General features: G+C 36.4%; 1 protein-coding gene across 13 annotated transcripts in view; it reads left to right on the top strand.

The window, feature by feature from the left end:
• Positions 1 to 27682, top strand: part of LOC107681081 (neural cell adhesion molecule 1-like) — a 283961-nt gene that overhangs the window by 214050 nt on the left and 42229 nt on the right. For 9 of the 13 annotated variants that reach the window (XM_016477225.1, XM_016477228.1, XM_016477224.1 and 6 more), the window contains exons 4-13: positions 146 to 289; positions 1268 to 1405; positions 2249 to 2366; positions 3216 to 3376; positions 5937 to 6079; positions 13361 to 13390; positions 20483 to 20633; positions 22391 to 22575; positions 24729 to 24825; positions 26367 to 26534. In XM_016477225.1, coding sequence (XP_016332711.1) covers positions 146 to 289; positions 1268 to 1405; positions 2249 to 2366; positions 3216 to 3376; positions 5937 to 6079; positions 13361 to 13390; positions 20483 to 20633; positions 22391 to 22575; positions 24729 to 24825; positions 26367 to 26534 — 1335 coding nt within the window. The remainder of the gene's footprint in view (positions 1 to 145; positions 290 to 1267; positions 1406 to 2248; positions 2367 to 3215; positions 3377 to 5936; positions 6080 to 13360; positions 13391 to 20482; positions 20634 to 22390; positions 22576 to 24728; positions 24826 to 26366; positions 26535 to 27682) is intronic. The other 4 variants (XM_016477231.1, XM_016477226.1, XM_016477234.1 and 1 more) reach the window with 1 other exon arrangement.

Genomic DNA, 27682 nt, shown 5'->3' with positions numbered 1-27682 from the left:
TAATTTCTTTCTCAAAACATTCCTTAATATCTTATGCAACATTGCTTCTCAAGCTTTTACTGGAATACCAGACAAAAATGCAGATTACGAAAAGGATTTTTGCAGCAGTGGTACAACTGAAGTGCATTTCAAATGTCTTTTTCAGAGAAACTCACTTTCCAAAATGCTCCATCGCCTCAAGAGTTCAACGAGGGGGATGACGCTGACATCATCTGTGACGTCATCAGCTCGCCACCCCCGACAATCATCTGGAAGTTTAAAAAGACCAGAATCCAGCCTGAGACTGATGGTACAATACCACAACCAGATCTCTTTCAGTCATTTTCTTTTATTCCCTCTATGCCACACTCTTATTTCTGTTCTACACATCTTCTCTCGTTTTCAAATATCTCCCATACTTTTCTCCCATGTTTCCTGTCAAAATCATCCCCTCTTTCAGTTAGTAAGCTCTCTTGCACTGTGACAATGAAAACAGCAACAATAAGGACCTGCATTTTTATTGTGAGAACTTAAAGTTTCATGCTGTTTTCATCTGCACTGTTTTGTTTGTCAGTTCAAGCCTCATTTGGATGGAACTGTTTTAACCTCAGAGGGCTCCTCCCTCAGAGACCGCTGGAAGAAACAGTGACCGCAGCTCTCTGCTGTGAGACGTGAACTCACAGGCCGCTGCTAGATGAAATTTTCACTGCAAAACCACTAATTGTAGCGAAGCTTGAAAACCAAACTGCTCTTATGTAAATAACACATTTTCCACATTTCTCTCGTTGACCTCTTCTGTGCTCTTTTTTGATGAGTTCGGATGAAGCACAACACAAAACACTCTGTCATTGTCACATACTACTCTTATTATTGCTGCAGGATTCTATTTAAAAAAAAATAGTAGGCAGTATTCAGTATATACTGTGAAGTGTGCACTAAGTAGTAAGCAAGTATTGCATTACCAACACAGCCGGAAAGCTGTGCTTTATCTTGCTGAATTTGCCTTTTTCATCATTTTTAATATATCAGTACTGTTTTACTGTGTCTCCACGGAGTTGAAATATTATATGCACCTTTACTGTTGGTCTTGAATACCAATCGCACTGCAGAAAAGCCCATAAAGATGATTTTATACCGGGAGAAGATGTGCAGTGAGTCATTTTGCTGCCCAGCATGTAATGAGAGGCTCGTTAACATGGTCTCCTTATCTTACTCAAGAGTAATTACTGTCTCATTTTGCTTCCTTTAATTTTTTCGCCCTCTCTCTGTTTCTATCTCACACCTACAGTCCGTTTCAAGGTCTTAAGCAACAACCACCTCCAGATCCGTGGCATCAAAAAGACCGATGAGGGTGACTACACCTGCGAGGGCCGCATCATGGCCCGGGGAGAAATCGACCTCAGGGTCATCAAGGTCATTGTCAATGGTGAGGACTCAATCTCAGAGCCACCTGCTTTGTTTCCTCACAGAGACACAGGAGCAGAGAGTTTATACACATCTACACCAGTGTCTCTACAGAATTAAACAGTCTGGCTTTAAAAGCAGTGCGTATTATTAAAAAAATTATTCAGTAAAAAACAAGTCTTGTTATTTTTTTTTAGTAAAAACAAGTTAAATTTGCTTGAGATGTAAATTGCCTGTTATTAATTCTTTAAATCTACTAAATAATAATAATTCATAAAAATACTAAATCTGTTTATATAACCTTTTTAAATGACATTTTAAGCATAAACCAAAGATTTTGTGAGATTTATGTAGATTAATTTAGATTAGTTACATATTTTATTATTATTTAGAATATTTTTAGATATACTAGAAAACAAAACAAAAAATGTTTGGCTCTGTGTTTTAGCTACAGTATGTAATAAAATATTTTATCTCAAAAAGAATATTCTGTAATTATTAAAGTCTTTCCAAACCCTTATGCTGTTATTTTGTCTAGGGAACATAAAAGAAGAATGTTTCAGAAATATTCAAAGTGATTTTTTTTTCCATAATACAACAGTTCATTCGATAACTTTATGGGAGGAACAGACCAATCTTTTGCAATGTTATTCAGTGATGACTGGCTTCAAAAAACTACTTTTATGTGCTTCTTTTATGTGGCGCGTGGTTACTATGAACTGTCATTAAATGGAAATGAGTTCACAGAATAAAATAACAGCATACAGATTTCGGAACGAAATGAGAAAGAGTCGTATTGTCAGTTTTGGGTCGTCTGTCCCTTTAAAGAGTCAATGTTCTTTTCGCCTTTCTCTCCTTCTCCCAGTTCTGCCAAGTATCAGGACCCGCTACACTGAGCTTAATGCCACTGCAGACATCAACCAGGCCGTGACATTGGCCTGTTACACAGATGGCTACCCAGAACCCACCGTCACGTGGGCACGGTACGTATCATTCATTACCCGCTCTTTTTTAGCGGCCCTTTATCTGTCTGTGCCAAAACAGCACCGAAAAAGTTCAGCCAAATCTCTTTAGGGTATTGCTAAGCTTTTCCCCGAATCCAGGGAGGGAGAGGGATCAGAGTTATTGAAGCTTGTAAACTAAAAGTGCTGTGAATGGCAGAGGCGCCGTTTTATTCTTTCAGCTGCCGTTAGCCGTGGCAGCTAAGACAGCTTGCAGCTTTCAGCATAGCTTTAACTCAAAACTCCAGTGACTTCTTTAACCAAGTCGTGACTGGCGTGAATTGCATTGCCTCGTGAGAAGGAGGGATAAGAGCCCTCGCCACAACCTCATTTATTTCCCTCCTTCACTGACAGTGCTGTCACTCGGGGGCCATTTGAAAATGTCGCTCAATTGCTGCTGTTACAAGCAAAATAGCAGGTATTTGGATCCAAACTTTGCATGACTGATTTAGTGTCACAGGGAAACACAGCGCACAGCATTCTTCCAAATAAAAAAGCCCATCAGCTTGATGTTTATGGCATTCAGACATTATTTACAGCTTTTATATTGGCTCTGAGACAAGAACGTGTCAAGAAGCCGAAGATGACAAAGCAGATCCGCTTTTATTTTTCTCCAGCTTCTTCCTACACTATCTGCATCATGAGAAGCTGTGCACTGCAGGATGAAGAATCCATTTCATGGGCAGGCACACTTTCTCTCTGTATTTTCTGTGTATGTGGAGATGAGGCATCATGTATTCATGACTTTGCTGAGCAAGTAACAGCTCCAAGGCCAAACAGTAAACCTATCCTTTCTTTCGTTCTGTCTCTCACTCTCTGTCTGGCCCGCAGAGCTAATATCGTGCTGGAATCAGATGGAAAGTACAGTCTGAATGAAGATGGGTCGGAGTTGACCATCAAAGATGTCACTAAGCTTGATGAAGGTGATTACCAGTGCATCGCTAGAAATAAGGCCGGAGAGAGGAGCGAGGAAGTCTCACTCAATGTGTTTGGTAAGCTGAAGAATTCTGTCATTGGAGCTGAACTGAAAACAAGTATTTACATATGAGTTACCAGGAAAATGTCCTTTGCATGAGGACCATACAATTTATCAGTTTAAAATCAAAATCGTGTTATTGCCTTGTGCGATTATTAAGCCGTGAAATGTTGCAATATTATTAAATGAGTATAAACTCCACGCACTGTTTGTTTCAAAGTTGTGACATCCGTTATGTCATCTACTACACTCTGCATGCAAAGGGCTCTATAAGTTACTATGCTAATCAAATGTAATGAAATGACACAGGTTTTGTGAAATTGTGAAAATGAAATATATGAAGTTAAATATATAGCTATATGTTTGGCATATACTGTATACAGTGTATATATATATATATATATATATATATGTGTGTGTGTGTGTGTGTGTGTATATATATATATATATATACACAGTATATGTGTGTGCGTTTGTGTGTGTTTGGGTGTCTATATATATATATACAGTATATATTATTCTGTATTTTAGTTCATTTTCTTCTTTTTTCTATTATTATTATTATTAATCATTCATATAATTATTATGGCTTATAAAAATATGGTTTACTTATTATAATTTGTATTGCTAAATAACAACAAAAATGTAATTTTATGATATAAAATAGTTTTCCAAAAAAAAGTAAATTAAATATATAATGAAATGTGTAAATGAGAGGGGGACTATGGCCCTATCACAACTAAAGAGGAAAATCTTTTAGTTTCGGGAATGATGTGAATACAAAAGCCCTATTCGGACGGAAATTGTTTCTTATGTGGATGTCTGTAAAAATTAATTTACATGACACCTCAGTGATAAAACTCATGGCGATTTATTACGCTTATGTCCCCGGGATACATCCTGCATTTTATTGAATAAAATGTTTTTTATTTACAAATGTATTCTTATTATTGTGTAAAATGTATTCTTATTATTGTGTAAAATGTATTTTTAAAAATTAGTATTATTATGTAAAATTTATTTGTATTATTCCAAGCATATTTTTAATATATTATCCTATTTATTATTTGTTTATTTAAATCTCTTGTTTAAAAACAGGAAAATAGACGTGCTATATAATTGTATATAACTATACGCGATATACTTATCCATATAATTGTATATAATACATATTTTGAAATTATTTTGCATACCTGTTGCATAATAATGACCCATTTCAAATATTTACATGCTTTTCTTCTCTTTTGTCTGTTTGTTCTTAACAGCTCCCACTCGCTGTGGTGGAGCAGTTATGAAATATTGTTCTTGTAAATACTTTCCAGGATCTCAGCAATAAATATGAATGCAAATAACCCTAAGTGCAGCAGTTACCATACGGTATTCGGCAGTGGTCAAAAAGGATTTAAATGGTGAATTTTGAATAGATTTTGTCTTATAAACTCAGATATGTGGATTCAGACACCTATTAAATTACTACACGACTTTGGTGTTTGTCAAAAAACTGTAGGTAATTCATCTGGGGACTTCACAGGCTAACCCCTTTAAATGCTGAAAGTACATGTAGCTTACGTCCCTATGAGAAATAATTATCATCCGAATTGGGCTAAAGAGAACTTGTTTCTTCTTAATTTTTTGTCAACTGAAAGTGATCCAAATTGTTCTCTTTATGAGAACAAATGTGAATGCTCCTAAAGAGTAACTATCACTATTGGAAAGAGAGCTTGGGAAAAGTAACAGACATAATGTGAACACAAAAAGCGTTGGTTCCAAGTTTATAGTTTAAATACACGCTTTATCCTGAGAGCTGCTGTGTCAGTGCCATTCTATGCTTTTGTTCTTTATCATTGTTATTAAGTTTGCATTAATATTTTAAATGTTTGTCGCAGTTCAAAACACAATCACAATATTTTTATTTCTCATCATGCATAAGTTTTCTCTAGCCACATTCTCCGGCACGGCTTCAGAGCGCTTAGATTAGAGCTGAGGCAAATAAAAGTGAATCAAAGTACTACTCCATTTCATCCATTAAACAAAGTTCCTCTTGAATTATAAAATATAACAATGTGTTGATTAAATATTGAATGCACCCAGCCAGTGAGGCACTCTCATCTCATCAACTTAAGAGCACTGTTTTGGTATTACGACCATTGTAATACCAAACAATGGTCATAATTCGGCGCCATCTCCCCCTTAAGATGGCGCCGACGCTGATGGCTGCCTCCGTGGCGTGCTCCTCAAATTTGCGCATAATATACAGTACCTGTACATACAAAAACTGTCTATTGTAATATACCTGCACATACAACTGTCAATTTATATATTTTTATTCCTTATTTACTTGTTCTATTTTTTATTATCTGTGTTTTTTGTTCTGTCACTGTCATTCTGATACACTGTGGAAGCTTCTGTCACGAAAACAAATTCCTCGTATGTGTAAACATACCTGGCAATAAAGCTCATTCTGATTCTGATTCTAAAGGCTCAGTAATTGCATAGAGGAAAATCATTATTTCAATTCTCTGAGGAGTGTGTTTGTAGGCTGTTTTTTGAGTACTTGTGTGTTTATGTGCCAACAGTACAACCCAAGATCACGTTCCTAGAAAACCAGACAGCGTCTGAATTGGAGGAGCAGATCACACTAACTTGTGAGGCCACGGGTGACCCCACCCCCAACATCATCTGGAGCTTCGGTCGCCGGGTCTTCACCGAGAATGAGCAGGTGCTGAGGTTAAGGGATCAGGGCTCAATGGGCAAAACGATTAGTACTAAATGCTGGAAAATACTGGTTTGATTGATATAACGTACACATTTGAGTATCATTTCTATCATGGTTATATAAAACGTAGCCACGTGGTATTAAGTGGGTTTCAGTCACTTTACAATCAGAGAGGAAACGAGAAAGAGCTTGTTTTAAAAAAAAGAGAATGTCCTTTGTGTTATTTAACTGACCTCTTTAGTTATTATTGTTGCTAATGCTGTAAAACTTTCGTTTGTGCACCTGTTCTGCTGCTTTTTTAAAAACAAGGATAGGGAAACGGTTGATTTACCTTTAGAATTATTAAGTAACACCTGGATCAACTGTGCATTTATATCTAGTAATTAAATATGGTTGGCAAAAGGTTTCTAGTAAGCCATGGAAGCTGTACTGGAATGCCTGATGAGAGGCTTGTTTCAGAATCAAAGCAAACGTTTATCATGTTCAATTAAAAAGAGGGAGTGAATTTCTGGTTGGATTAAAATAAGAGATTCCGAGCAGATAAAAGGTCTGATGAATATAATTTTCAGTAATTAGCTATATTGATATTCACTACCGTTCAAACCTGTCAAGACACATTTATATTTTAAAATATATTCAAATAGAAAACAGTTCTTTTAAATTTTAGTAATATTTCACAATATTACTGTATTTGTGATTAAGTGATAAGAGATTTCTTTCAAAAACAAAAACAAATTCCTGACCCCAAACGTTTGATCAGTAGTGTATATTAATCATTCTGTATATTTTCAAATTTTCAGTATTTTTATTTCGTTTAAACCTTTCAGTTTTAAATATTTTCATTAAAAAAAATCAGTATATCATGTGTAAGTTAATACAAAAAGGCTAGTTAGCTTTCCCAGAAGAGGTGTGTTGTCAGATCCACTAGGACAGATAGTGTTTGGATATTGTTATTGACCAGATTTGTTTTTATGTTTATTTAATGCATACTTTCTGATTTAATCACCTACCCGATCAAGAAATACAGCAATTGCTCTAGAGTAGTCAAAACTAGAGTATAATAGACATTTTTAGGAGTTCTCCTGATTGATGTAGGCTTATTCTAGTTAGTAAAAGTGAGTATTTTTATATCTCAGAAACAACAAGCTCACCAGTGCTCAGCCTCACTGGCCTCTCTGCTCTGCTGGTGTCTGAACCTCTCTGATTTAGTCAAGCGCTCTACCTAATTAACAGCCTTGAATTACTCTGTCTTAATTCATATTTCATCGTAGTACAGCGATCAGAATTCATCGACAGCTGCTAAAAGCTCTTACTGCTTTTCAGTCTGATGGGGAGCCCCCAACCACTTCAAACTTTGTTTCCTCTTCCCCTCTCTCAGGTAAAGCCTATATCCTATAGCTAGGAAAATGTGAGTTCATTGTTAGAGGGATTTGGGCCTGCCATAGATCTCAGTAGGCAGGTGTGAAGTCCAGGCATGTTAACAAGTCTCTGAAGCCTCAAATCCTTTTTGGTAATACTTTAATTATATGCATCAATTCCCCAAGGCATCATGGGAATTAATCCTTATATAAAACCCTCATGTATTATTAGAATATGCCACTGGTCACCCTGTTGTTGTTTTTTGCCAGCAGTTGGTAAGTGACCAGTTTGCCCTCTTCCTGCTGGTGGGCTATGTTGTGTAGGTGGGCTGTGAAAAAGCACCTTATGTTTACGTGTACATCTGGCTCGCTATGAAGATGATATTTGCGTGACAGTAGCCCACCAGATTGGATCCTTCCCTGTGTTTGCATTGTATTTTCTCTGGCTAGTCAAGCCAATATTCATAGCTATCAAAGGGGGAAAAATATTTCCAGCTGTACGGTGAAGGATTTCTTCATTTATGATCATTTTTATCGTTGGTTCTCAGCTCAGAATGGCAGACGGATATGCTTTGTTAAGAATGATCACAGTCTTGGTTATTCATGCTGCTCTGAATTGATGTCTGACTCTTGAATTCTCTTCCTGCACTTATAGCATCGTGGTTACAAAAGAGATTACTTGAAAAAAAGCAAAAAGTTGCTTGTTCCATTTATGAATGTCCACTTAATGGCATAATGATTTTGTTCATTTTGCTGTTAGGATAGGACTAGAACTGGATTTAAACAACCAGATACACTTAAACTTGTATTTTGAAACATGGTATTCTGGTATCTTAGCTGGTCTAAATAGGTTGTGCTTGTCATTAGCCAGTGGATCAACAAACATTGCTCACCTTAACAAAATAATTCACCCAAAATTGAAAGTTTACTGAAAAGGGCCTTTTAAGATGTAGATGAGTTTTTTTTTTTAATCAGAACAGATTTGGAGATATTTAGCATTACATCACTTGCTCACCAATGGATCTTCTGTAGTGAATGGGTGCCGTCAGAATGAGAGTCCAAACAGCTGATAAAAACATCACAATAATCCACAAGTAATCAACATGACTCCAGTCCATCTTGTGAATGGAAAACCTGCAGAAACTGTCAAACTATAATTTGGTAGCTGATATTTTGGTAGGTCAACTTGACCCGCTAATGACCAGCTTGGACTAACTAATATCTTGTATAGAGAAACCAACTACTGTGTTGAAAAACACATGGAGTGCTATAATAATCTGAATTTTCCTGCAGGGTTATAGGAGTTCATTAGCACTAATATTGTTGATCTGCACTTATCTCTCACCTCATCTCATCACCTCTACAGGATGCAGTGATGCTTTTATGTTCACCTTCTTCATTTTCCTCATGTTCATTTTCATGTTTCAGAATGATTATGTTACAAAATCAGTGTTGATTAGGTACTAGCGAAACAGCTTACATCAGAAAAGACCATGTAAAATATTACAGGTTATATACAGGTTCCAAAATGAACCATGAGTGACTGAATGCAATTTTAAAACTGAATAAAAAAAATAAAAAAGACAAATACATTTACTAACAAATATAGTGCAGCTTTTTAGTAGCGATGCTGTTTTATTGATTAAGTTGCAGGACAGCAATGACAACAAGTTTTTGTGCTTCTTTATGTTTCTGTGTCTTCACTGACTGGAATTATCTGTACATTCAAGGATTCCAGCCAATCAGAATCTAGAATTCAGACAGACAGTGCTATAAGTATATGTGTAAGTATATATCTTTCAATGGTTGCCCGAGGATTGCCTTAAGTGAAAAGAGCTGGCAGTGTTTAATGAGGCATACCTTAAGTCAATGGGGCCTCATCACCGCTGCCATTAAATGAAGTGCATGGTATTTAATAGTAACAACGATCTGTGGTTATTTCTGGTCATGTAAAGTGTGGTCAGAACAACTATTATAGCAGGAACTCCAGTGGTGTAAAATCATTTCCATTGTGGTTTTTTTTTCTATATCTAAAAAGGAATGTGGATAGGCAAATGAGGCTTCAACAGCCTGTAATCAAACCAGGGATTTTAGTGGGTGAGCTGGCATATTAATACGGATATGATGAGTCAAGAGCTTTTCTGAAGTCTCCTTAAATTCTGTCCCTCATACGTATTCTGTATTCCCAACCACAAATTTCCAACGTCTGAATAAGTCAGAAATGCACAAAAACCTCAGAGAAGGCAGAGAACTGTGACTACCAAGTGAGCAGTATCTGAACCGGACTGGAACAAACTGATCTCCCTTGAACTCTCCAAGCAAATGCATTATGGAAGATTCTCTGTCTGTTTTCCGTTCTGTCTGTTGGATGAATGGTTATGGCATGAGAGTTCACAGAGACAGCATGTTCTGACATAAGAGGCACGTTTTTGATCATTCATCCAGAAGGAAAGGCCATTAAAGGAAATGAAAGTTCTGTAATCATTTGCGCACCCTCATGTTGCTCCAAACCTCTTTGCTGTTGTTTTTTGTAGTGGGACACGAAATTAGAAATTTTGTTGAATTTGATACAATGAGAGTTTAGAATTACATCTGCCTAGTCCAAAATGGACCAAAATATGTTCAAATAAATCCATATGATCCATATGATGCACTATATCCCAACTTTCTAAGGCCATACAATTGCTATGGATGTAAGTAGCAAGTCATTACTTATCTTCATAATTACTTCACATCAAGATTCACTTTCAAATCAAATATGGCAAAAAAACAAACAAATAAATAAATAAGTAAAATTTGCTTTGGGTGGTAACATCTAAATGAACTGCCATTCAAGTCAAAATATATTTACAACATTGTATATTGTATATTGTATATATTTTGACTGTATATACACCATTCTTTTTTTTATGAAATTGCTATATTTATTCAGCTTGAATGCATTAAATTGATCAAAAGTAACAGTAAAGATACTTACAATATTTAAATAAATTCTATTTTAAATAAATACTGTTCTTTAGTACTTTCTTTTTAACAAAAATCTTGAAAAAAAATCACAATTTCCACAAAAATATTAAGCAGCTTTTTTTCAGCATTGCTGATAATTATACATTTTTCTAGAGCACGACTCTGCATATTAGAATAATTTCCGAAGGATCATGTGACACTGAATACTGGAGTAATGAAACTGAAAATTCAGCTTTGCCATCACAGTAATAAAATACATTTTAATAAAATACATTTTACATTTTAAAACAGAAATCAGTTATTTTAAATTGTAATGATATTTCACAATGTTTTTACTGTATTTCTATTTTTTTTTAAATGCATTTTTTTTATATGCTCAAAATTTATATTAAATATATTCTATATATTCTAAAATATAATATATACCTAAATATATTCTTATATATAAAAAAATCTTTATAGCTGTGGTCACTATGAACTATGAAATGTAAAGGTTCTTCAAAATTATTTGCAACAGCATATGGGTTTAGAATGACATTGAGGGTGAGTAAAAATTATAGAATTTTTGAATTTTGAGTGAACTATCCCTTTAAAAACAATAGCTACTCATTGTGAGTGTTACGCACTGAAAATCACATTCCCAAGTACTGAGTCAAGGGACTTAATATTAAGTGAAGATGAGAACGCTTCTGTGGAGCCACTGCCCCTTCATTTATCATTTAAGCCGCTCTCACTGGGACCTAGTGAGCTGTCCTTGACACCGCTACTGTATGAATCACACAATCAAAAGAGGCATTTCAGGGCTGCTAGCTTATTGTGGAGTCCAGAGCCAAGCTGCCCTTCTCTAATGATAGTCTCTTAATGGCAACCCCTGCTGATCTGAGGTCAGTACGGTCCTTGCTATGACGCTCTTAAGCAGACTGTGTCTGTGCACTCAGAACCATTATCACACACCCTGCCGAGATAACGTTCACCTGCGGGGGGGGGACTTTTAAGATTTTATTTTTTTTTCTCTTATGTGACCCTGAATGTTCATTCTTGGATTTAACAATGGACAGATGATCTTGCTGCTCTTTACAGATCAGTGTCATCCCGAAGCTGTTTATATGCATGCAGAGTGTAATAAGTCAGAGGTTTTGTTGTAAAGGTCAACGAGAGAGTCCGTGACCAGGATTGTTTTTAAGAGAAGAGGGTCGAGCTGCCAAGATAGCTGAAGCAGGTGCCAAACACAAGGTTTTAACCCCCTGTAACCTTTTGACAAGCTGTCAGTGGGCGAGTAATTAAATCAATAGTGGAAGAAAGGATGTCAAGCCACTTTTAATACAAGTGTGGCCTGTAAATTCAGATGGACTCTTTAGGACAGCTAAGGTTTTGGTGTCTAATACTGTGTTAGTCATATTTTTAACTGTCTTTTTCTGTAGATTCTGCCCACAGTCTCGAACAAAAGTGAAAACTGCAAAGTAGACCCGACAGATGTAGTTAGTCAAAACTTTGGCTCCATCAGACTGCTTTTAGCTGTTATCCGACAAACGGCTCAATTGATTTGCTTAGACAAAGACTTGAGCCGTTTTAAAAATCATGTCCTTTGTTCATGAGAGCCAAATGACTTTAAATATTTAGCTGGAACTCAGCAGACTACAAGTAGTTTCTTTAATCACAAATGTCATTATTCTGCTTGATCAGTGTCAGATTTGATAATGCATCCTGAAATCCCACTTGTCTGCGGCAGATTCGCTTTTAACCAAATTGTGTGATTAGCAGTCAAAATAATAGAATGCTGCTTTCATGAAGAGCAAGCTTTCATTGAATCGCTGTCGCTCTGTCATAAGTCAAATGGGAAGGTTGTCTGCTATTCATGTCTGTTTGATTTATCAGCGGTTCGAGTCACGTCTTCAACAGCCTCTATTGTGAGTCATGCAAATTCTCGGCGATGCAATTCCAGATGGCAATGTCATTGATTGATTTTAGGTTAACAAATGAGTGGAAGGTATAAAAACCTTCACTGAAAACTACTCATCATTGTCCCGTTCAAAGAATAAAGGGATCTGTGTTGTCAAATGGAAGAATGGCTCTCGTTAAGGCTCAAAGCTGCTGCCTGTGACGTATGGGACATAGGCGAAATGAATGTGGTGATCACAGTTAGCAGATCTCGGCAGATTGATGCACTCTTCAACACATAGTTTCAAGGTGTGCATCATTTCATATGTATACCTATTGTGTTATTAATTATTGATGTAGTGTGGCATTTTGATGACTTGTCAGCATGTGGGGTGGGGTGGGGGGCTGACTTTTCACATTATTTGCAAGATCATATGCATGTGTCACCTGGAGCATTGCACCTGGATGTCTGAGCATCCACTCATGTTGTAGTCATTTGATTTCCCAGCCTGCAGCTAAATGTGTCCTTTTCCATGCAGTTTGTTTGTTGTTCATGTTAAAAAATGATTTGTCACACTTGATAACATTGTGATTATGTGCCTCTCAACTGGTATCATGTTCTGGTCAAAGCAAGGTCAGTTCAAGGTCATATATAATGTTTCTTTTATAATGACAAGTAATGTCATTATATATATATATATATATATATATACAATTATATAATTATATAAAAAATATCATTATATATATATATATATATACAATTATATAATTATATAAAAAATATCATTATATAAATATATATTTTAATAAATAACTCAGAACTACAAATAATAAAAAACATAACAAAAAAATGTAGTTATTATTCAGAAATCTGTTGCCTGTGAGTTTGGTACAATTAATAAAAAGATTTGTCTTTGATTTGTCTTGATTAAAGTCAAGTTGTCAACTTGGAGCTTCACAAGCTGTCTTCTCTAAATAACGTGCATGTGTGATGCCTGTCTAACTGAGTGCCTGCTGATTTTTATATATATATTTTTTCATTTCTGCCAAGTTTTGCTTTATGTGTTTGTCCTCCCAGGCTTCATGGACTCGACCTGAGAAACACAAGGTAGGGCTGCTTCACACGTAGCCAGGATGTTCACTAATCCTAGAGAAGCCCTTTATCACGGCAGAACATCAAGTGTTGGCTCTCTTCTACCCTTAAAATCCTGTAGACACACACACCCACACACATCACATCTGATCAAATGGCATCCCTATAGTCTACAATGATTGTCGTGTCATTTCATTTCTTTACAGCATATTGCTCATTATTTTTCCAGATAGCTTCTGTCAACAGAAATGGTGAAGATCCTATTTGGTCTTTTTAAGCTATGAAGTTTTTTTGTTTTTTTTCGCCTTTTTTAGCAGACCTGTTTTCCTTTACCAATTCCCCTCGGACAAACTTTCTCAAGGGATTGGTCTCTTGAGATCAGGGGAGTGAGGTTTACCTGCACAGCACCTACCGCTGGCCTCCGTTACATGAGGAAGAAAATAAAGAGGGGGTGTTCAAGGGTTGAAACATGCCAGGTACTTATTTAGAGTATGAGCCAACACTCAGTGTTCTCCCATAGACTCAGACAGGGGAATGTAGCAGCACTAAAGGAGACACTAACACATATAACCAACTCCAGATTCAGACAACACAAGCCTCTGTTAACATAAACATACTAACCCTCAGTGAATAAACTCATACGCCACATGTCAGAGATGATTGCAGTAACTTTAAAGTCAATGTAAAACCCATTTTACTTCTATAATGTTGCGCATTTGTGTTAAATAGGACATTTAATGATAAAAATGTAGGACGGGCCTGTGTTTTATCCATTGGGAGCTGACTGGATTGGAAAAAGCAGGCCGAATGTTTGTTTGTGAAAATATCGCCTGTCGGTTAACATTATAGTGACGTCAGTGGAAAGGAAAAGTACATTGTTATTATAGATTACAAAGAAGAAAGCAAATAGGTTAATTTTGATTTCATGTTGACTTAGCTGTAGATGCACAATATGAGCAAGTGATTCCATGCTTGACTCTGAAATGTTAGACTCTCGCTTTATTCATCTGTCAGAGAAAGAATTCATCAGTGTCTGCATTGCTGATTAAGAATGATTCAGATGCATATGGATTGTGTGGGAAGGTCTGTTTATCTGATCTGCTGAGATGAAAGGCCACAGTTATGGGATTGCCCACACATCACTTCATGTTTTTAATCCTCAGGAGTACAGATAAAAAGCACCATGGTTCTTTACACGTGCGCTTCAAGTCAAAGACATGGAAATTACTTTATCATAAGTTTTGGAATAATTAAGAGTCTGCAGTACTGAGTTGATACTTTAAACTAAAAATTCAAGATTACAGTACTGACTCAAGTGTTGTGTGACTGACAGGCGGCTGCTTTTCAATGCTCACACGTACTGTGTGTGTGCTCTGTGAAGTGCACTCGTGCCTCGCAGTAATGCTACATGCACGAACGGTCAAATGCTTTTCTTATTTGAAATGCTCATCATGCCGAGGTGTTAATGTAAACACAGTCGGTTATGTCTTTAGTGAATGCAAACAGGTAGAACAAAAAATGGATATGTGATGTGTTAGAATATCAGATACTTGTGCCTTGAAATGTAAATGGACCTGCCGCTGTCTATTATGTTGCTACTACTAATCAGTCATGAATTTTAATAGGAAAAAGAGAAAACCACTCGATGCTCGCAGCTGGATAACTTTAGTAGCTTTAATATGCCCTCTACAATCAAACATAAACACAAAGTTCAGCCTTAAAAAAAAAACTCTACAGCTCATTTTAATTACAAGCCTGCTTTTCAGACATACACATACAGAGTTAAATCAGTTTTAATGGGTTGTATCTAATAATCATGCAAGATTAGGCCAGTCATTTATTTTTCATATATTTTAATAATTAACTTTTTTTTTTTAATTTTATGAGTGTGTTCTGCCACCAAGATTTCAATATCATTTTATAGATTTTTGTACTCACATATATCTACCATGTAGTATTTTTGAGTCAGTAAGATTTTTTTTAAGAAGTCTCTGATGCTCCATGATGCCTGATGGTGCATTTATTTTATCAAAAATAAAGTAAAAACATTAATATTTTGAAAAAAAAAATACAATTACAATTTAAAAATAACGGTTTTCTATTTTAATATATTTTAAAATATAATTTATTCCTTATTATTTTCGATGTTAAAAATACTTGTCTTTCTTAATATATATGTATATTTTTGGGACAGCTGTGATACATTTTTTTGATTGATGAATGGAACATTTAAAATAACAGCATTTATTTAAAATGTATTTATTTTATTTTTTTGTAAAATTATTAATGTCTTTACTGTCACTTTTGATCATTTTAATATGTCATTGCTGAATAACAGTTCCTTTCAATAAAATGCAATGCAAAATCTCTTTAAGATGTACAACATCAACTTTTGAAATGTACAAATATGGTTTTCATGGAATAGATTTTATTTTATGGAACTGATTTTATTGTGGTCAGAACAATTGCGAATGTGCACACAAATCAGTAAGTGTGTGAAACATTAATTTCCCACTGTGGCATCAATAGTGTTTCTCTTATATAATTCAGTTCAGCCATAGAAAGGGTACAAACAACTTTTTGGTTATTAGTTTATTTAATTTATAAATAAATTCACCATTTTAGATTTTAGACTTTCTGTTTTCTGATCGATCGTTAAAAGATTTGTAAAGATTTGTACATCTCAAGTGGTTTATTCATAAATGTGTTTACTTATAGATGCTGTCCATACCTATATATATATGTAGGTATGTATATACTACAGTATGTGACCTTGACCAAATTCAATTAGCATTCAATCTTGGATCGTCTGGCCAGCTCACTGTCTAGAATGTAACTGCTGCAGAGCAGCTATTTCTCAACATCAGTAGCATCAGTCCAAGATAGGCCATCTTTATCAAAAGTTCAGATTTATTCTCTTCCGCATTTGGACACACTGTGATCCATCTTGTCTGTGCTAGAGTGCTCTTCCAGTTCTTGTTAGCGTGAAATTTGAAGCGCAGGACACCGTTTGACTCGCTTTTCCCAGCAACAGCTTTTTTTCTGACATTGTCTCTTTGTCAGTGCAGTCATACAATATGATGTCCGTCACCTACTATTTTCTCCCGAGGGAAAAGAAGAAATCCCTTTCTTTCACGCAGGAGACCTTGAATGTGAGCTCTGATTCTGTTCAGCCGTTGGTTGCCTGCTCTTTCAGGAGAAACGGATGGGCAGAATGGGGCTTCCTACGTTCTCTATTAGGTGAGATAAGATGCGCACAGGCCAGTGATTGCATTTCAGTGCTGAAACCTAAGCCGAAATGTTCTCTGTCTCTCCCTCCCTACTGTTTTCTGCTAAATTTGACAACAGACGAGGAGGTAGAGGAGCAAAGTGATTTGCCGGAAGCGTTCAAGGTTAACGTTCAAAGAAATTGTGAAGGTTTATGTGCGACCGACCCTACGTACGCACATAAAACAGGAGAGACTCTGCATATGCGGCTTACTGTCAATTACTATGCAACGGGAGGGGACTCGCTCGACAGCCATACATACTAACAGCCCTCTGAACGTGAGGCACAAGCAGGATGGAATTTATGGTCGAGACCCTGGTTGTTACTTAAAGCACTCAATCCCTCAGATCGTGACTAAGCCACCACACCTTAAATCAAGTTTGTGAATTGATTGGATTTCAGCGCCGCGTACACTCCATTCCGCTCCGCAGTCAAATTTCTCACTGACCATTGAACAGGCACTTTATAAATGAAGTGCCACTGCAGGTTTCAGGAACATCTTATTTCCCGGCTGTCTTCGCACGCTGTTGGGGGACCGTCTGTGGCACTGATGAAAGGTGCTCGCTAATGTTCACGTTTTGCAGTGCCTTCACTTAAAGAAAAATGTGAATCATACACTGAGCAGTTTGCGTTGAGTTATTCAATGCTCAAAACAGCATCCCATATTTCATTCAGTATGCATGTACATGCAATAGCAACATTGTAGTGCAGGTAAAACAAGGTACGCTTCGCTAAGCACGAAAAATGTAGAGCGCATCTGGCTCTCCTGGGCTTATTTTATTCATTCTGCTGCACTGAATACTGCTTGTGAATGTCAACAGTGCTTATTGTTAATATCAGGCCGTGACAGCTACACTTTTTCTCTCTAAATGTCCGTTCGTATTGAATGGGAATGGGTCTCCATGTGGCCGGTGGCTTCAGCACAGGAGTTGTATTTGTTAACTGAGTAATATGGTGTCAGCTGGCATGACTAATAAATCTATTTAAACGTGTCATGGAAGAGGCTGCACTCTCTGATTAACATGGGTCCCATTATGCAAGTCAGATTCTCTCATTCAGTTAATTTTCTTGTAAATTACATGAGTGTCATTAATCTGTGGATTTCTGTTTGATTTCTTCTTTTGAAGATCACCAAGTCGAACCCGCATGTGTCAGTCACTAATGTATGGGTAACATGGAGAGTTGACACAAAAGCTTTTTAAGTTTCATTCACAAGGTGCTTGATTGTAAATGTATAGCCAATTAAATGGAGAACCAAATAAATATTGTATGTGTATACTGTATATGGAATAATAAATAAATAATATATTAAAAAATATAAAATATTTTGCCTCAAGGTAAAAATGTATGTATGTATATACATACATGCTGTATATACTGCCTCAAGGTATAAAACATAATGTTAAGATCTATTCATTTGCAATAAGATATGGTGAAGGACACATTTATTGATTAAATGAATACCGCTTGAGAGATCTCCATTTTAACCTTGTGGTGCAAAATAAAAGACAAAACCTTCTCCTTGTTTATTATGAATTATATGCATATATTATAAGAAATGTATTGTATATAAGAAATATTATATAAGTTCAGGATTTAAAATAAAAAAAATGGCAAACTCTTGGAAAAACAAGTTTTCGAATTTTAATTTAAAGTGGTCATATGATGCGATTTCAAGTTTTCCTTTCTCTTTGGAGTGTTACAAGCTGATTGTGCATAGATAAGATCCCTGAAGTTGCAAAGACTAAAGTCTCAAAACCAAAGAGATATTCTTTATCAAAGTTAAGACTCTGCCACGCCCCCCTAAAACGGCTCGTTCTAACACGCCCCCACATATCTTCCTCACTATGTGGAAATATTTGCATAACGCCGCCCAAATGTGCATGTTGCACTGGGTCAGCTGGCCAATCAGAGCAGACTGCGCTTGTCAAAGGAGGTGGCTTTGTTGAAAACGACGCGTTTCAGAAAGGCGGGGCATAGAGGACCTAAAATAATGTACAGTATTTGAAAAATAATGTGTTTTTTGAACATTAAAGCATGTCAACATATTCTGTTACACCAAATACACAAAATAATGATCTTTAAAAAAGCATCATATGACCCCTTTAAACAAGAATTTTATTTGTGGCATCTTACAGCTTCAGTAGGTTCTTTCATAATTTTTTTTCACTTCATTTTAAATGGTCATGTGATATGGCAAATGAACTTCGAAAAGTACAAATATTCCATGTGGTTTCTCAATTGGCATGAGCTAATAAAAGCTGCATGTTTAAGAAGTAAGGAAGAATTAGCAAAATGCTGTAGAAAATAGTTTGAGTTTTAGCGTGTCACGGCACAGTATTTGAACTTTCCAAAAGTATTTCATGTCAGCTACGCATGTGTAATCACCGGTTAATGATGTGAATTTGCTCCTTTCGGAAGCTGATCTGAAGGGCCTTTTTAGTTGCTTTTGAAAACTAGTGAAACAACCAAGAAAACTAGCAAGAAATGCTTTGAAATGCAAACAACACAGAGCAGTGATGAAAAACATGCCGGCTTTTCATTGTAACAGCTGGAACTAGCATTGATTGCTGAATTCAAAGTCCCTCCAACCTTAGGATCTCAGATCACCATAGTAACCAGAGATGGGCAGCAGAGTAAACGCAGTACAAGCTAAAGAGCGGGATGGAGCCAGGGAGTAAACTGTTAGCAGATTGTCCTAGATGTGCTGTGCAAACAGACTTTGAGGTGAAAAGGCTTTAAAGTGGCCCCTGCTGTGTGGTCCACTTCATTATTGATCCCTGCCTCACTATCTCCTAAAATACCCCCTGAGCCCCAGACAGAGCCTGAAACACAAAGACATGCCGTTCCTTTCGACTGGCGTCTGTAGTTGTGTGCAGGAATGACATAAAAAAAACTGGATTGTTTTCCAACAATGAAATAAAAAATGTCATCATCTGCTACCCTCATGTCTTTCCAAACCTGTATGACTGACCTAAAGTTGTTTTTCACAAGAAAACCTTGACTTGGTTTGATTGAATCATTCTTTTGAGTCAGATCTCTTTGGTGAATCAGTTGATTCAGTTTCGAAAATGGACATGTGTGGATGTGGATGTCAAGATTTCCTTTGAGAATCTTAAATTTAGGTCTGGAACATATAAAAGTCATCAGACTGTAGTCTTTTGTTTTTCATACTCTATAAGAAAGTCATACAGGTTTGCAACAGCATGAGGGTGAATCAATAATGATAATATGTTAGTTTCTGTGTAAACTTTCACTATGAGGATCCCCTTGTTCCCCTAGCACTAGTATTTAGGTTTAACTTCGACTAATATACGCTGCCGTTCAAAATTTTGGGATCAGTAAGATTTTAATGTTTTTTAAAGACTTTTCTTCTGCCCATCAAGGCTGCATGATCAAAAATACAGAAAAAAACAGTAATATTGTTATTACAATTTCAAATAACGTGTTTTTTATTTTATTTTAATATACTGTAAATAAATTCAATGCACACAGACTGAAGTAGTTTAAGTCTTTAGAATGATTTCTGAAGGATCATGTGACACTGAAGAATGGAGTAATGATGCTGAAAATTCAGCTTTGTATCACAGGAATAAATTATGCTTTAAAGTATATTAAAATAGTAAAACTTTGTTTTAAATTGCAATAATATATCATACTATTACAGTTTTTTCTGTACTTTTGATCAAATAAATGCAACTTTGATGAGCATAAGAGGCTACTTTTAAAAAAAACATGAAAAATCTTTCTGATCCCAAACTTTTGTATGCTAGTGTACTTGTATACTTGTATTTTACATATATTTTACTTACTCTCACTCTCTCTTTCTCTTTTTCTAGAGTCTGGATGGTAACGTGATCGTGCGCAGTGATGCCCGTGTGTCCTCTCTGACTCTGAAATACGTGCAGTTCACCGATGCCGGCCAGTACCTCTGCACTGCCCGCAACTCCATTGGTCAGGACATCCAGAGCATGTACTTGGAAGTGCGCTGTAAGCTAAACCACAAACTTCTCTCTTTGTCCTTTGTAGGTTATTTGTATTGTTGTGTTCAAGGCAAATGTGTCAAAGCTCAATGAAGTGGACAGACTGTGATTTCTCAATGTTCCTTTTGATCTTTGTCAGCTACTAGCTTTTGTTGGCTACTAAAACACCAGGAAATGGATGCTGGACCCAAAAATAAGACCACCAGGCTCTTAACTAACTTAATCATTAAGACCTTATTGTTTGTCAGAAACTAAAGCAGCTAATATTTGCAAGTGAACCGTGAATCCACCAATTAAACTCAGCAGACCTGCATGAACCAGTGTAGAGTATTGACAGATGTTATTTATGAAACAATCAGTATTTTTTTCTTCTTTTTTGTGTATATAGCAAAAGAACAACAGAAATGATTTTTGAAGGAATTGGTGGTTTGAGGGCTTTTTTTATGTCTGTTTCAAACAAATTAAACTTGCTTTCCACCAAAAGCTCAGTTCAAATCGCAGTGCCATATACTCGAATGTGTTTTATAGCTTTTGGGCTTATTTCTTACATTCAGAGCTCTTCATATGAAATGAAATACTGCCATCTTCACATTCTTACAACTCAATTTTGAGAGCAAACGCTTATTTTATCAGATTATGTTTACTGCAGTTGGCTGAGTGCACTTTTGTGCCATTTGCCAGGTAGAGAATTACAGTAAAGCTAGCTAAAGTTATTTTCATCTGCTTGCGCATTTTTAAGCATTCCCACAATCTAATTCAGAAAAGTGGGAGGGAGTGAAGCTTGAAGTGCAATGAAAGTCTAATTGGATTAATTTTTCTTGCCCTAAAAATCTTCTCCCGTTCCTGAGATAGCATCACAATGTGCAATTGATAGAAATTGTGTGGAAATGCAGTTTGCCACAGCCCGGCTTGTGAGTAATCAGCTTCTTGGTTGAGTGCACGGAGCATTTCGCAGTAATTAGCGATAAGAAAAGGTGCTTTGTCTGCTTCAAATGATCCTAGATGAGATTGTTCACTCCCATGAGTCTCAGACACTTACAGTTTGGATTAGAGTCTCCCATTCTGTTTGCATGACTGTACATTGCTTTTATTTCCCACCTTTTACTTCAAGTTTACATTTAAATGCATTTTTTCTTTCGCTTGGTTGTTTATGTGTTGTTTTATTGAAATCGAGCTCAGCCTCATAGTATAAATGAAGTCTCAGGCTGGCAGCCAGTTGGAAAGAGTTTATTCTAGCTATTTGAAATCAGTATCTTTATGCAAACTTTCACTGTTTACTTACATCAACATGGTAAAAACGTGTTCTCCTAAAATTACACATTAAATCATAAATCATTTCAAGCCCTAAATTTGCCAATATTAATTTCAGCCACTGCTGTGATAAGATTTCATTGGCCGTTTCATCCAGAAGAGAGACTTTATGTTTTGGGGTGCCGACATTATCTCGGCAGCAGTGTTGCAGCCTGTGGTCCTGCGATAGCGATAAGATTTGAGTGGATATGTGTCTTATCAGACCAGCTTTATGGGAAATGTGATGACTCAACTGCATGTATCAATCCTGGAGTGGAAAGTCTAGTTAGCCGAAGTGAACATCAGGGAGGCAACAATCACAACAGACAATAGAGCAGATATCAGAAATTGCAATTCTGAAAGGGAGATGATGGGTAATGTATACCAGCTGGAAGCCGGGGTATTTTTTGCCCCTCTTTCTCTGGAACAGTCTATGTGTTGGTTGTACTTGGCTGACACTGTGTATAATTACAGATGCTCCAAAGATCCAAGGCCCTGCGGCGGTGTTCACCTGGGAGGGTAATCCGGCTAACATAACCTGCGAGGCCCTGGCTCACCCGGGCGCCTCCGTTTCGTGGTTCCGTGACGGCCAGCTGTTGCCTAGCGCTAATACCACCAACGTCAAGATCTACAACACTCCTGCTGCCAGCTTCCTGGAGGTACGGCATCACCGCTCAAACCCATCAGCCTTTAGATGCCCCCTCATTAAAGTTTCAACACTAAAGTCGTGTTTGACACTAATAATTGCCTTCTGAGCTCTTTTTTAGTATACTTCAGCACGCTGTAGCATTTGATATTAAATCATAGCTGTCGATACTGCATTGAGAAAACACAGTAATTATAGTTTGTTCTTTCCAGTAACCTATGTTCTTCATTTATGTACAAAATAGAGCTGATACACACATATACCCACCCTTATCAGCCCACAAGTGCTGAGAATATAATGACTTGTTTTTATTGTGTTGTAGAATAATTCATGTCATTTTAGTTCTCCACTCGCTTGACTTTTTTATTTTGTTTTCGTATTACAAAATCATCAATTTACTATAATTAAGTTGCTTTCTTTAAAACGATGCATTGTGAATGACCCGCATGGATCATATTGTTTTTGGAGTCTTGCAAAAGCACAGATTATGATGTTTAATTTGTTGCATCTAAGTACAAAAAAAATATTACATTTTGTGAAATTTTGTTTCATTTGAAAGCAAACCGTAGAAACCATTTGAGTTCAAATCACAGCATTATGAGCTTTCTATATTATAGTAAATTTGCATCTGAACAAATTTACTTTTTAATACCACACAAAGTCTGCATAAAATTAGAATCGCAGGAAATTGATTATTGATGATTATTGAGCACAGCTAATCAAATACAATATGCATAGATTTACATGATGTAGCAGAGATGAAGCAAAGATGCCCCAGGAGCCTTTTTTAGTTTACATGTGTGTCGTGGCAATTTGCTGTTATAATAAGGCAAGAGGCAGAAATTATTTTGAATATTTGTGACCCTGGACCACAAAACCATCCATAAGGGTCTTTTTTTTTTTTATTGAGATTTATACATTATCTGAAAGCTGAATAAATAAGCTTTCCACTGATGTATGATTGTTAGGATAGGACAATAATTGGCCGAGATACAACTATTTGAAAATCTGGAATCTGAGGGTGCAAAAAAAATCTAAATATTGAGAAAATTGCCTTTAAAATTGTCCAAATGAGGTTCTTAGCAATGAATATTACTAATCAATCAATAATTAGGTTTTGATATATTTACGTTAGGAAGCTATTCGATAATTTTGACCCATACAATGTTGTTGGCTATTGCTACAAATATACCTGTGCGACTTATGACTGGTTTTGTGGTCCAGGGTCACATTTATTTCTTGCAAGAAATGGTCAACAATCATACAGATGAAAAAAGAAAAAATGTCTTGACTCAGTATTTATACCCTAATCAAACCAGGATGCTTCTATCTCATCAAATCTTAATGCATATTCAACATATGTGTTAATCTAAGGTATCCAACTATGTCCCCTAGATGCGTTTCTAAGTATTTAGTGCAAATCATTTTCTTAGAAACCAGGATGTAGGGTCTCTAAAATAGCGCTGCTTGTCTACACACACATTTCATACATTTCCTGTTGCTGTTTTAGCACATCAAAATAACTCCAGCATACCGATGAAGCATTCAGAGAGTTTAAAAAACACTCTTTAGTAGAGTAAAGCAAATAATAATAAAATTTCCCCAACAATGTGTTTTTAGAACATTGTAGGAATCCTTTTTAGATCAGAACCCCATTCTAGAAATGCTTTCCTTTGTCAAAATCAAATATTTACAGATTTTAAGCAATTTTCAACACTAAACTGTTGTTGACTCATTAGACCCTCAGATTTACACTTTCTAAATGACATAAATCAGCAATATTCTTGCACATGATGTCACCACTTGTGGGCGGGACTTCGTCTCGTGGTTCTCAGTGAGGGGGCTTTAAATATGCAGTTCAGCACTGCATGAGAGGTTGTTTTTGACTGTTCTGTGAAGCTTGAAATGTTCTTTGTCACTGCCCCTGTTCCCATGGCACATTTTACTAAGCTGTTGGAGCTAATGGAGACAGTACGCTTCCATTCTTTTTCACTCTCTCTGTCATTCAATAATTATCGAGCGAGGTGAATGCCAGTGGTGCAGAATAGGAGGTCACTGTCATTGCCATGGCAATGAGCTTCCCTTAACCAGCTAATGTATATGTCATGCTAGCTAGGTCAGAAGAGAGGCGGTGCCTTGACGTGGCTTTTTTTTTTTCTCTGACAGGTCACTCCGGAGTCCCAGAACGACTTTGGCAGTTACAACTGTACGGCTACCAATGTCATCGGCACAGAGTCAAAGGAATTCATTTTGGTTCAAGCAGGTTTGTAAATGTTTAGAGAATGATGTACAAAAATTGCAACTACTTTACATTTATGGTGAACATGAATCAAGCGCAAATTGTCATTCAAAGGTTCTAATTAGCTATTCACACATCCTTTCTCACCAATGGTGTTTTAACACAGAAAAACCACTTCTAAAAATCCCCCTTGGTACCAATTCATAATCCACCAGGTATGCGAAAGGTAAATCTCCCCCAGACAGAGATGTTTTAGCTCCAGATCAGAGCCTGCGCTCATATTTTTTAGGCTGAGACTCTTGGGTAATAAAAACAGCAGGGTATAATTTTCAGGCTGCAGATTCGACGGTTAAATGCGACGCTGCCTCTGATATTTTTGGTGCTCTGTAAAGTGGGGCAGATGTGACATGGTGTGGAAGGCAGTGAGGTGATTATTTAGTCTCAATGTGATGAGGCGGTGCAGGAGTGACGCCTCTTTTCTACCTCACAGGCTTTAGAGCCACCACACTTTTTATTGTGCAATAAAGTCTAATTTCTTTAAAAGAGAGTTTTACTGAGTAAGTGTGTTCTGTGAGGGAAGGCAGGTAATTTTATATATATATATAAATGTATTTTCCCCCCGAGGATGAATTATGTTGTTGTAAACCTTTTTGTAACAAAAAGCTATTTTTTTATCACAGTTCTGACTTGTAGCATTGAACAGAAGGTTTATTTTTTGCTACTGTGCCTTTAAGACTTCTCTAAAAACACGTTTTGCATGGGAAATGAGAAGACGTGTGCTGTGGGATTGCTGTTTACATTCAATACAGTCTATAGATGACTCATCCTTCGAAAACAGCTTCTTTGCAAAGCCTTCATTACATTCTAACAGGATTATGAAACAATCCACACTGAAATGAAATGTTAAGATCTTAATAAGGACTTAAATGATCAGGAAGCTGGTCTCAAATAAATATCAGATTCGTGTTTCTAATTTTGGGGTCCCTCGGGAGAATATACAAATGAAAGATACACTCAGGGCCAGCTCAAGTTTTGGCAAACTTTCCCTTATTTAAAGAAGAATGTGAAATTTTGGTGCCTCTAGTGGCACCAAACAGAACTGCAGACTGTTTGGAGGAGCGTTTGAAACTTGTTTGAAAACCGTAATTTTCCTATTAATGTATCTGTCTGATATCCGAAGGTTGGAGAAGGTTAGAACAAGCCATTTTTGCAGCTTTGTTCCTAGAGATTGCTTTTTTCTGAAAGTTACAGTATGTTTTCATAGTACATCAAACTCTTTCATCTCAGAAGTTCAAGGAAAATTTGATTCCTCATGATATGACCACTTTAAACAATATCTTGGTTTGTCTGAAAGATATTTTACTCATGCTTCAGGGAAAAACTGTACTGGTCACCGCAATAACAGTTCCCTTGGTGAACCATTCCCCAAGCCCATAACAATTTTTCATTGTTTCAGTTTGTCTATTGCCTCACTCACATTTTTGTGGTGCCCTGCATGTGTGTGCGGAGCAGTACGCCAGTTATCTTCCTGTGTGTGCTTATAAGTACGTGTGTGTGTTCTCTAGATGTGCCTTCAGCCCCCTCTATCGAGCATGTGGAGCCGTATTCCAGCACAGCAATGGTGGAGTTTGATGAGCCTGCCTCCAGTGGAGGAGTGCCTATCCTCAAGTACAAGGCTGAATGGAGGATAGCAGGCCAAGACTGGACTGACAGAGAGTATGAAGTTGAGGATGGTAAGTATCCAACACACACACACACACTGTAATAACATTTATTCAGAACTAGAAGCAATGAAGAGAGAAAACAAGATAAATGAGGCTTTTGGGAGGCTATAAAAGCTTTTCCTCATTTGTGTGAAGGTCAAGCTCTTGTTTTTATAGCATTGTTTTATACTGAAATGACCACAGATTCTCAGATGATTGTATTAGAGCAAGGATTTTAACTGAGTTATATTGTTTTATTGCAACTGTTTTTAAAAACACTGTCCTAAAGCAGACGTGATGCGGCAAGATTCCAGCGACAAGCAATTTTTCTGTCTGTGCTGAAAGCAAAAATATAAAACCACAGCCAATCAGAACAGTGTGTGATTGCACACTTTCTCGCACTTGTAACACACTGCGTAGTGTAATCCAGATGGTCCTTTTATGGTTTTCCTCGAGGAACTTGAGGAAATTGTACCGAAGCTTGTTTCCGCCTCAGAGTAAAAAATAAAAAAAGAAAGTTATAAATAAGAAATAGGCACATATGAAGTCACACTGTACAATATAAATTCTCAATTCCGAGGTATAAAGTCACATTTGCGACATATAAAGTCATATTATGGTATGTAAAGTCACAATTATGAGTAATAAAGTCGCATTTGCGAGATATAAAGTCATATTATGGTATATAAAGTCACAATTATGAGTAACAAAGTTGTATTTATGATATATAAAGTTATATGATATATAAAGTCACAATTATGAGTAATAAAGTTACATTTGCGAGATATATTATATTATGGTATATAAAGTCAATTATTAGTAACAAAGTCGCAATTGCGAGATGTAAAGTCATATTATGGTATATAAAGTCACAATTATGAGTAATAAAGTCACATTTGCGAGATGTAAAATTATATTATGGTATGTAAAGTCACAATTATGAGTAACAAAGTCGCAATTGCGAGATATAAAATCATATTATGGCATATAAAGTCACAATTATGAGTAATAAAGTCACATTTGAGATATCATATTATGGTATATAAAGTCAATTATGAGTAACAAAGTCGCAATTGTGAAATATAAAGTCATATTATGGCATATAAAGTCACAATGATGAGTGGGCCTAACAAAGTTGGAATTGGTAGATATGAAGTCACATTATAAGATATACATTT

Source organism: Sinocyclocheilus anshuiensis, unplaced genomic scaffold (genome assembly GCF_001515605.1).
Source record: "Sinocyclocheilus anshuiensis isolate Anshui unplaced genomic scaffold, SAMN03320099.WGS_v1.1 scaffold412, whole genome shotgun sequence".
Taxonomy (NCBI): domain Eukaryota; kingdom Metazoa; phylum Chordata; class Actinopteri; order Cypriniformes; family Cyprinidae; genus Sinocyclocheilus; species Sinocyclocheilus anshuiensis.
The sequence above is the reverse complement of the archived record's forward strand: the minus strand, read 5'-3'. Positions and strand labels throughout refer to the sequence as shown.